The 12,309-nt window shown below is 37.1% G+C and overlaps 1 protein-coding gene across 1 annotated transcript in view; it reads right to left on the reverse strand.

Annotated features, from left to right (window-relative positions):
* PDE8B (phosphodiesterase 8B) overlaps positions 1-12,309 on the reverse strand; it is a gene marked incomplete at both ends in the record, with an annotated part of 75,336 nt that overhangs the window by 17,031 nt on the left and 45,996 nt on the right. The window contains 5 exons of the mRNA XM_080362535.1: positions 3,880-3,940; positions 4,612-4,700; positions 6,357-6,497; positions 7,027-7,105; positions 11,448-11,536. Coding sequence (XP_080218661.1) covers positions 3,880-3,940; positions 4,612-4,700; positions 6,357-6,497; positions 7,027-7,105; positions 11,448-11,536 — 459 coding nt within the window. The remainder of the gene's footprint in view (positions 1-3,879; positions 3,941-4,611; positions 4,701-6,356; positions 6,498-7,026; positions 7,106-11,447; positions 11,537-12,309) is intronic.

A 12,309-nucleotide genomic window follows, 5' to 3' on the forward strand; every position in this document is an offset into this window, starting at 1 on the left:
CCTGTTCCTTTCCTATGTGGTTACAAGAAAGTATTTTGCTGTTAAAAGGAAAACTTACTAGAATTTTAAGTTCCTAAAGTCTTCTCTCTAAATTAGCGTATGATGTATTTAGGTGTAGAGAACACTGAAAAGGACTAAAAATAATTTTTTTTTTCTTTTTTTCTTTTTTTTTTTTTCACTGTAGTCACTGGAGAAAATAGACATACTCTCTATTTCAGATGAATAAACTTCAGTACTTGACACTGCGTTTACACATTATTCATTACACATCACATTTAGGGTTCCAATACTGTAATCTAATCTGTGGTGACTGTTCCTCTGAGCAAATCCATCACCCACATATAGCAAAGCACTAGACTGTGTGAAAGTATGAAATCATTGGTTGCAACCTGTGAGTTAAAAGGAGAGTACAACAAGGTTGCACTTACGTGCCCTTAGCATCTATATCAGTTTGCGACAGTACATGCTGCAGGGTCCTCGGAGGGATTATTCAGGAAAGAAAGGAAAGGAATTATAAAAATTACTTCTTCCATCATTTTTGTACACCTCATTTCTTTTTAGCTTTTAGCTACTGGGGAGAGGAGAGGAAGAGGGTGAAAGAGAAAGTGAAGAGAAAGGGAAAAAAAAACCACACCAAAATTAATATGTGGCTTTCTGTAATGAATAAGAAGAAAAAGACACACCGAAATAAAAAAGGGAAGGAGAAATCCTGTGCTCATGGTCTATATTAATATTATTTGAGGGAGTGTAAGGAATGATTCTTCCTCCAGAAAACTGTTTTTAGAGTTTAAACACTTCTCTTGCAATCACACAGGAACTTTCAGAGTATCATCTCATTCAAACAGAGTAAAGTTGAAGCTCAGCAGATATGGCACAGAGACACAAAGCATCTGAACTGCTCGCTCTGGTCCCAAACTGGAGCTTCTGTCAGAGCCCAACAATGTATCTCTGTCTACTGCACATCTGGCAGACAACATTGGCATAGTCCTCTAAGTGCTCTATTAAAAACATAAGCCACATTTCAGTTCTGAATACTTCTCATATCTCTTCTGAAGGTATGACCTGAAAGAGGCACGTAAGGTAAGTTATGAGGGCAGTTACAGAGTTAATCTCAGGACTATATGGTTTTAAGAGAAAAACACCACCTCTGTTGTACATTTGTGAGTGTGCAAACACTGGACTCTATCCTTCCAGGCCTCAAATTGACAAATGCAACATTAATCGCTACCTAGGCTTTAGCACATGGGATAGTCACATGAAAGTCAATCACCATTCATAAATCTTGACTGTAAGAATACTTAATACACTCTCAGATGTTTGTTTGTTTTTCCGTGCATAAACTAATGTGACTGAATTTTATATGTGATAAATCTGGCACAGAAACCCATGAAAGTTCCTATAGAGTGATCTCTGATCATAGTGTGATATGCCTTACAGACGTTACTGGTTATGACAAAGAACATGCCTACATTTTTTAAGGTGAAACAAAGCATAATAATGTAAAGATGTTTCTAAGTCTGCATACAGTGTCTGAATGCTGAGATCAAGCCATTTATTATTATGTTTATGCAGTGAAACATTAGAAATTTGCATCAAAATGTGAATCATGACAGCTTTTACTGGTCTGCAACTAAATAAATAGTTTGTTCGATTTCCTTTTATCCTTACTTGAAGAATTATCTGTGACTTGGAAAGAAACCTAGTATTTTCATAGGCCAGAGAAAAGTTCTACTGCTGCAAGTATTCAGGTATGGATTTTTGGAAAACTGCAGTGAACAAATGTTGGTCAAGATTGATACCATCACATTAGTATTGCTACAAAAATAACTCTAAGAAGTCTTATGAATATAATACAGATATTCCTATACAGCACCATTGCCCATCTGAAATGAAAAAGCCAACTGAAAACCAAAACCACACTCAAACCCCCAAAATTCCAAGACACTGTTTGAAATTTTCATGCAATGTGAGAGCACCTGGTAAAACAGAATAATTACCTAGTTCTGTTGGATGCACCATGTTTTCTCCCCAATGGACTTTATATCTCTGAAGATGATGCTTTCTGTTAGGATGAGGTCTTTAACCTTTGTGGTAGATGTCTACATATGTGGAGAACCCTTCAAAGACCATATTCCCTAGGCTCACCAAGTGTGGAAATGCTTCAAGACCTATAGCTCGTCATGTTAGTGCTTCATTTAACAATAACTGCTCACAGACGAATGAAAAAAAATGTGACTAGGTGGTGCTTTCCGACAGTGTCAGTATTACAGAGAATATGAATGTCGCCTTGGACACAAGTCCCTAACTAAAATTTGTTTCTTAAGCTTCCTGGCTTAGGCAGTCCAATGAACAGGACAACAAACACAGAAAAGTACTTTTATCTATCTGCTTTTTACAGATAGCTGTAAGTTTGTAATTGTTTTATACTAATTATCTTGCACTAAGTGTATCATATGTACACTTCCCTGCACCACTCTTTCAGCTGTGTGTATATTATAGAAAAAACATGGGATTGTATCTTTCTTTCAAATCAATATCAAAGCAGGTATAAATGAAACAATAACAACGAGGTTTAAATAATTAATTTAAAACAAACACATGTAATTTTAGCAGTGCTTATATTACAAAACTCTTGCACTCTAGCCTGAGCACTTTAAAACATCTGCTGTTGTAAATGATACATTGCTGTAAATACTGTATCTGTGTTTTGGTTCAAAGATGAGGTCAGTTTAAAATATTTTGAGCCTTGTTTTTTTAGTGATAGACCTTCAAAATTCTTCCAAAACTTGTGCAGATTTCTCCCTTGATTTGTTACTACCTGCCCCCACAAAAACTTGTGCAAGAGGGATGGTTTCAACAGTCAAATTTTACAGAATACCAGGTATGAACTTCTTCCAATGGTAAAAGTTTTCCAATAATGTGTTAATATTCAGTATTGTTACACCAAAGAAGGGTCAACTAGAAATAGAAATGACTTTCTAAATACCTTTTATACACAAGTGTCTTTGAGCAGATAATGGATAAAAGCACGTTAAATTTGTAAGTAAAACAAGATACATAAGCCTTCTCCTAGAGAACACAGCAATGTGTTTCCCAAGTGCATCCTCAGTCTAAAATGTTGCCAGCTACTTCCTATGCTTCCTGCTTTCTATCTCACCCCTACAGACCACAGGTTAAAGATAGATTTCACTCCTTTGCTCACAACTTCTTTACAGGCCATGTACTAGAGTATTTTTGAGGCAAAGGGTGTGGTATGATCAGGCAAGGAGGCTTCAGACACTTTCAGAGGGAGGGAACCAGAAGCAGATGGCAACAAACACCTTCCTGTGCCACCAGTTTTGTTGCAGGACCTGCTTGTGTGGATATATGCTGGGACTACAGAGACTGGGCCCAACTTCTACTGCTGGTTTTCTTGGGTTACACCCCTCCACAACACAAGTTCTGATGAACATGCCATGTCTCAGGTCCTGCATGAAGGCTACAGTTTACTTAAGAACAACACGTTAGCAAACCTTGTGACAGCTGAGCATGGGTCAGTATGAGACATAAGTACACAAGATCAGGCTGGCAAGAGCAGCTCTAGAAAAAGCACCTGAAATCCCTTTGGACTATGGTCTATGTTGCTCCACAGTATCATGGACTCAACTGTCACATATGTACTCCAGAGAGTTAGAGCCTTTCTTCCTCAACTCAGCAGTCCTACAAGAGGAAAACAGCCCCAGGGAATGCTGAAATTTTCTTGCTTGCTCCAACAATCAATGATAATCTTGTTGACAATATAGATTATCTCCTCTTGGAAAAAAAAAAAATAAATTCTAAAGCATAAAATATCAGTTTACTAAAAGCTATGAAAATTTTGACAGGAAAGAAATACAATACCTGGTTGTTGTTTTCATTGGCACAATGCAGCCTTTTGAGGGACACAAAATGTCTTATTTTCCTAGCAACAGAAGTAATCACTTGTTACCACGTCAAATGGCAAAGAAACAAATGAAGTGATACACTACTATTTTCTAAAGCACAGGTCTCCGTGCCCTCATGAAGAAGATACCAAACCTAACACCAAACAGATGACTGGGCGACAAGTGCTCCTTCAGCATTACAGCTACATTTTTGTCCCAGGACCACAATCCTTTTGCTCCTGCAGGAATTCACCTGCAGATCTGGGAGCAGAATTTGGCAATGTGCCCATACTATGCTGCAAAGGTGGGAGCACATACAAGCACACGCACAAACAATGGGATCACCCAGCTGCTGATGCTTCCAGCTGACCTGATAATGGTGTGGATTTTGTAGAATAATTTCATAAAGAACTGAACAGTAACATGAACCTAAAACTTCAACCTACAGGTATCTGTACCAGTAACATTATTAATTGTTATGACTTTACAGTTCTTTTAGCCTGCAGATGATGTCACCAAAATGGAGAAACATCAGGAAAGAACATGACCTTCTCAACTTTGCCTATTCTTTCCACATCACTTGAAGTCAGCAGTTTTATCATCATTCTGTTACTAAACACATGGAGGTTCATTTCAAACTTACAGATGGGGAAAGCAGAGAGAAGGTTCTAAAACCAGAAAGCAATTATGTTCTGGACAAGTTATTTACCCTCCTTGCCCAATCACAGGTGTTATCTTCACATGCTGCTGGATACTATCTCCTGATTTTCTTCTTGTATGGTAAACTCCTTGCCATTCCTAAGCAAACACACAGAACAGAGATGGCATATAAGAATACATAGCTTGCAATCAAATATCCATTTATTATTACATAGTCCTTACATAGTAAATGATTACATGTTATTTCAGTTTGTATTTTTTTTAAATAGTGCAAAAACTATTAAAACAGAGTAGCAACTTTTACAGGCATTTGCTACTGTAAGATCAGTGTGAATATGTTTCTCTTGTGAGAAAGCATAAATTTTTCACAAAGAATTTTAGGGATCACCTACTCTGAAGGGTTACAATTGTTCTTGCTAGGAACCACCATAAACAATGGTGGCTGCAGCACATCCATAGAATATCTCCCTTGGGAACAGCAGAATCAAACTCTGTGCTGAACACCATTCAGCTTTGAAATTCTCAGTCGGCAACTGATATACATGGTAACTTTCAGAAGCTCTTGGCCTAAGGGTGTCCTTCAACTAACAGCCATGACTGTTTTCATATGACCATGAATGTCCGAGGCACTCCAGATCAGCAAAAGAAGAAACAGTTTCTTCATGGCTTCTTTTATCCTGTTCTCTCATGCAAATGCCAGTTTTCCTGACTGGCCACTAATTTTCCCTCCATCCCTACTGCTACAGGAAAACGTCAAGAGGAATGCAGGCTAACCAAGAGCCATATATGCACCATCCTTAAGCAGTCCACTGATACAGAGATAAAATATATCCTCTAGTATTGATTGGAGAAGAAAGGAAGATAAAGCAGAAAGCTTCTTTCTCTTTACCACCTCAAGAAAAAGAGATTTTAAGGAGGGAACCACTTGGCAGCAAAGTAGGATGAATCTGGAAAATGAGTGCAAGATACCTTCATCACAAAGATGAACAAAGCAGAAGGTGCACAGGGCCTTTGAGCAGGAAGTGCTAGCGACTACTTCTAATGAACCAAGGTGAACTTGCACACAACTCCAGACAATGACCCACAAAGCTCAGATCATTGCTGCAAATGACTCAAATGTTCAAGAACTCCCCAAAGTTCATGAAGCAGAAGGGGAGACAGGGAAGTCTGAAAGATACTTGTGCAACCCAAGAGAAATGGAATAAGAAACTGTTGCATAAGTTAGGGGAACATATCGCTAGGAACATGTGGCACTTTTGTGGCCCATCACCACCATTACACGAGCTAACAGTACACTGCAGATATTCTAGCTATAGTTAGAAAAAAAAACCCCACTGGGTGGTGTTATATTTTGGTCACAACTGATTATAACACATAGTACTTAAAGCATGCAGTCATTGAAGGCTCTGCTGTTAAGACAGAACAGTTAAACTTTTTGATTGGATGAAGCAGCCATCTGAGAGACTGACTGAGAGACAAATGGTTATGTTCCAGGTAGCAAAATCTCCATGAGCTCTACGAAAAACAGAAACACAGGAAGCATTCTCATATTGATCTTACGCCAACAGATCAGAAGAGGAGTTCAGTCAGATCCTAAACGCAAAGCTAAGGAAATCTGTAATCACTTGTATGAAGCATGGGCTGTTGTGCTCCTAAGACACTTGCGGAGCAGAATTTCAGCCTTACATGTGCACTCATGAAAACCACAACTTGTATTCTTAAACCTGGTCCATTAAAACCAAAGAAGAATAGAAATCTAAAGCTATTTTCCATGAGTTTATTTTATTTGCTTACCTTTCCTTTTTTAATAAATGTGTTGATAGTATCTAAAAGATCTGCACAGTTTTTATCACTTTTTGGTAGTTCAGTAAGTTCCCTGCCAATAAGCTCTCCCTTGTGATATCCCATCATCTGTTCAAAGGCTGGATTAACATACTGCCAAAACAAAAATATTTTAGGATAATATGAAAAAGAACATACTTAAAGGATAACTACTCACATATAACTATCAAAGTGTTACACAGTGTTTCATCTAGCGCCATAACCACACATCTCTACAATTCAGCATTTGTCATATAAAAATCTGTATAATGGTGAAACATTTTATTCAAGAAAGGAGCTGAACGCAGAAGGGGATATGTAAATGTTTACCAGAAGGCACAGAAAGAGAACAGAACTCTCTACTGCACAGATTGTCGAGATCTGCTACAGCTTTCATGCTGCTTTTACCATAAGCAACGTTGTTTTAAAAAATCATTGTCTAAATAAAGTTGCTGAGGTTAAAGTCTTAAAAATTCATCAGGCAACAATGTGCAGCATCCAGAAATAAGTCAGTTCATCATATGGGGCTTTCTAATAGGCAACAAAACTAAAATACTGAAATAGAACAGAGACTACTGAGAAAAGATCTCTTTGAGATTCCTCTCTTGAAGTTCTACAAAATAGGTAACCATTTTTCCCCTACCTGAATGACATGATCTTCACTGGTTATTTCTATAGCTTCCTGACAATGGTCTAACGCTGTGAACATTGCATTACAAGCCCTGAAATTAGCAAATTATTCATGTTAGTTTTATTGTTTGAACATGTTGCTCACAATAAATACCTTATTATATTGTACTTATTGGTACATGGATCACAAAGTAGCATGATATTTTGACTAAACCATGTCACTATCTCTGTTATGATTTTTTTTTTTTTTCAGGAAATTCAGCTTCAGACATCCCTATTGTTAGTGTGTTTTTACTGCAGATCACATTGTAAAATTGCTCATGGGTACTACAGCATCTTAATAATGTATTTCTTTCTCCAAAAATGCTCTAGACAACAGGAACTAACAATTAGCCATGAAAATAACAGATGTCTGTTACATCACGATAGAAAGTTTTGTGATCATTAAAGATAGGGAATACAAAAATCACCACAGCAAATATATACAAAGTTTAAATACAGCAAACAGTTCAGCACTATTAAAGAAGTTTTAATACAACATAGTTAAAGAAATAATTTAAGGCATCTCAAAGTCCTAGTCAGAAAAGTACAAATTTTCCTGCTTCCAAGTAATAATTCAGTGACTTGATTTCCACACATGCTGATCTTTATTAAGGGCTAAATGATCTTGATTTCCCATTTTTTATTTTCAGGGCTATCCTTGAACTAACAGAGGAAAAAAAAGACTGATGTTCTTGCTACAAAATGTAAACTGCTTAAATTATAATTTATGCAGTGTGAGATTAACATTAATATAGGCTCCTAATATTAGAAAGAAAAAGAAATAATGTGTATATATATATATATATTTGAAGAGAGAGCATATGAAAGGAAAGAACCCAGACATACTTGTTTGGGTAGATGTCAGTAATTCATCTTTGATTTGGACTAAACACAAACTAATTATCTTCTATGTACCTCTCGTTGCAGGGAGCATAAATACACCATGCATACACAGTCTTATATAAAGTTATCACCTCAAAGGAACATCTTACTTCCAGACTACATAGTGGGCTTTGAATTAACGCTAATGACTAGATAATTAAGAAACACAGGACATTGCTGGTTCTGCTTATCATGGAAGTAACACAAAAACAAATAGGATACACAGAGAAATATACACAGAGACATAGACATGTAGCCGTGTGCATTAAGATTTGTAGAAAAAAGTGTTGTATATGGAAGTTGACAGCAGTATTTCAGCTCATACAATAAAAGAAGATTCCAATGTAACTTGTACAGTGATTTTCTAGCAGTTCAAGCTGGCTCTGAAGTGTGATTTTGTGCTGTGTGAAACAACTAATTTATCTCAGTGATAGATGCCCATCTGGTACATCAGCTGCTAACAAATGTCATTATGTAAACTTTCTGCAAGAAAACACGTAGCTATGTTTGCACTATTCAAACCTTAGTGTTTTCATTCAATCTGGCAACTAAGCCAGCAAAATTACAGGTTTAGATGGCCCAGATCCTCATTGATAATACGAAACTCCCACAGACATCTAACCAAGCTTCAAACAAGAAGTTATGTGGATAAGCAGTGTCCCTGTGGGGATAGAAAGACATTTCTGACCATTGACATGACCTTATACACTGGCTTATTGGGCTGGTCCTGCTTTTTTACCATGTTTCTCTTGCACCTGAACACCTGCAATATCCTGGTTTTAATTCCATGGACTTTCTGAAAGTGTTCTCTCATCCCTTTCATTTTCACAAAGCTGTACAGAAGGTCGACTGAGACAGCAAACGGATCAGAGGTCCAGTGGGATAGACATATAGTGCAATACATTTTTCCACACTTAATAAAACTGCACAGATGAAAACAAATTATAATAAAATAGCATTACAAAACACTGGTTCTGCTTATTTTTTAAAGACAAACTCATTTAGAGCACCTGCATAATCAGGCAGAGGTAGGGGCAATCCTCTGTTGCAAGACATCAGCTTCTCCAAGTTACAAGTATGTGTTTTCAGTAGGTTTGTATTTTAAAAGGCTACTTCATGCCCTCATATGCTAGTCCAAATGTTACTTATAAGTGTTACTGTTGCTTGTTACATGGCAAGGAATATTTAACTATTTAACTGGGCCTGCATCTATTAAACTCTTTAAAAAAACACTGTCCTGGTTTCAGCTGGGATAGAGTTATTTTTTTCCTAGTGCTGTTGTAGTGCTGTCTCCTGGATTTAAAATACCACCGATAACAAACTGATGTTTTAGTCATCATTAAGCAGTCAAGGACTTTTCAGCTTCTCAAGTCATGCCAGCTGCGCAAGGACCTGGGAGGAGGTATAGCCAGGGCAGCTGATCCAAACTGGCAAAAGGGATATTCCATATGGTGTCATGCTCAGTACGTATTTTTGGGAAAGCTGGCGAGGGGAATCACTGCTCAGGAACTGGCTAGGTATTGATTGGCAAGTGGTGAGCAATTGCATTGTGTGTCCCCTGTTAGTTTTATTGTTATTATTTTCCCTTTCTGTCCTAATAAACTGTATTTATCTTGACCCATGAAGTTTGCCATTCTTTGTTCCAATTATCTTCCTCATCCCACTGTGGGTGCAGGGATGAGCAAAGAGCTGTGTGTGGTGTTTAGCAGCCTGCTGAGTTAAACCACAACAATTACTTAACTGTTCTGAAACTACATTTGGCCATGGCAGTTGCAAATCCAAAAAACCACCAGTTTCTTTCATAATATTTTTCAATGCTGCCAAAGATTCCCAGAAGCCATGTTCAGAGGTGATGTGAATGTACTTACACACATAAAAATATATAATGTGTGCTATCAATATACAAAAGACATGATAACACAGAATACATTTTATATAGTGTTATTATTTACATTAATTGCAAGGAAGTTTGTGTAACAACATTCAAGAGAGCAAACACAAACAGAATAAGTAGTGGGTGGGTTACTTCTCTTTCCATAAACAATATGAATGGAAGAACTGTCGGTAGATGAAATGCCACCAGAGACTGACATTCTCTCCTAATTCCAATGAATTTTAAAATTTTTTTTTGTGATGGTTATAAATAAACTTACATAAAAAGGTGGTGGTCAATATGAATCATTCTCCCTGTGCTGGAGTTTTAATTATCTGCATTAATAATTGATAATATGCACATAGAGATGCTTAAACTGTATTTGCATCTCATTCTTGAGACATAAACTACAAGCATTGTGTGTGTGAATGACAGCTTAATCTTTCTGATGTTTCTATTTCAGAGTTAATTCAAAATTCACTCACTTCATGCTGCATTTACAACTGACCAACAAACCCACTCAGGATCACCAAAACATCTAGTTAACTTCTACAATTTCACAGCTGCTTTATTTTCCTGCTGAGTTTTGGAAAACACCTATTAAAAACTGCATGAGCCCAAATTACTTTTTCCTTGAAAATGTTACTTTAATTGCATTCTGCATGTACAAACACATAGTCACTTGAGTATGAAGTCACTTGAGATCAGTTTGCAAAGAAATTATTAGAAAAATCTGCTCCTTAAACAGAGACACTGAAATCTGTAGAGAAGTTACAGTATTTTCTGTAGATGTAACAGGGATTAATTTATGACAGACAGGGAACCACAATTTCCCTGCATTACACTCAACTTCAGGTCTTTTTTTCATATGGTTGAATTGTAAACATATTAACATGCATATATAAGCACCTGTATTAAATATAAAAATAGTCACATTAAACAAAAAGTGATAAGGGAATGAAAGTCATTTAATTTCTCACCAAGGTAAAAAACTGTGCTCATAGTCTGCCAAGACTTGCCCAAGAAAGAAAATAAAAACTCAGGATATGAAGAGATGTGTCAAGATTGCATTGAGCTCAAGCTATCAAATATGAAATCTCTCACACATGAGATCACGAATGACTTTGTGAAGTTTTACTTTCATATACATTTGCAGCCCATAAACCTTACACATAACACAGCATTTTAAAAATGCTCCCCTTGCTATTAAATCAAATGAAGTTGTTGCTCTGGAAAATTTCTCCCAAAGGATCTTGCCCTGACTGTAATACAAGTAGCAATGGCTAGCAGAATATTGCCAAATTCAATATGGTCACCACAAGACATATGGGACACAAGCAAGCATCAGGAAAAAAAAAAAAAAAGACATGTACTGAATTTTGTTTTAAGGAAAGCCATCATTTAAACCACCACTGAATGAAACATACACAGACCATGCTTTCTCATGGTACCAGTTACTAAGGCACTTAAATTTGTCCTTTATAAAATATCAGAAGAAGGAAATAAGGACATAGTATATTAGTTAATATACAGATGCAAAGCACATATATGCATAGCTGGGAAGAAGCAGAAAGTAACCTGGTACGATTATGTAGATCAAGCACTTGATGTTTGCATTTTCTTACACTTCTACATACCGTAATTTGAACTGAGATCGCACTTCCCCATGTTCTATTTGAATCAGCTCATTGTAACAAGCAGTTATGCTGCTATTCTCCATGAATTGCTGGAAGACAAATCAAGAGTGCATGAAATAGACTGGAATGCCTTTAAACTGTTATTTCTGTTCCTACATTTATAACTCCAACCTATGGAGAACTGGCATGAGTCCAGCAAAGGTCCATGAAGGTGACTAAGCATCTGTCCTGTGAGGACAGGCCGAGACCTGGGACTGCCAAGCCTGGAGAAAAGAAAGCTCAAGGAAGGATCTCATCAAGGTATATAAATATCTTAAAAAAGAGTGTGAGAGAGAAAGTCAGGCTCTTTCCAGTGGTGCCTAGTGACAGGACCAGAGGCAATGGACCTGAATGGAGATACTTGAGGTTTCTTCTGAACATCTGGAAACTTTTTTTTTTTTAAATTTTGAGGGTGACTGATTACTGGCATTGGTTTCACAGAGAAAGGTTGTGGAGTCTCCATCTTTGGAGATCTTTTAAAATTTTGTGGGCATGGTCTTGAGCAACCTGCTTTAGGTGGCCTGCTTGAGCAGGACAGCTGGGCAAGATGACCTCCAGATGTCCCTTCCAACTTCAGCCATCCTGTGACTGTGAATGCTCCCTTTTGCTTTTAGCAACACAGTTAGAAACAAGTAATCAAAAAAAATCCCAAACACAGTCTCACACAAAACCAGTATATTGCCTTAGTATTTCATTTTGAGTATCTGTCCCTAATTCAGAAGGGAAATAGAATATATTAGAGATACAAATCATTCATGCAAAAAAAAAAAAAACCAAAACCACCAAAATAATGATATTTGGCATTTCATATGTTTTCAAGCAA

The sequence above is a fragment of the Nesoenas mayeri genome (genome assembly GCF_963082525.1).
Source record: "Nesoenas mayeri genome assembly, chromosome: Z".
Taxonomy (NCBI): domain Eukaryota; kingdom Metazoa; phylum Chordata; class Aves; order Columbiformes; family Columbidae; genus Nesoenas; species Nesoenas mayeri.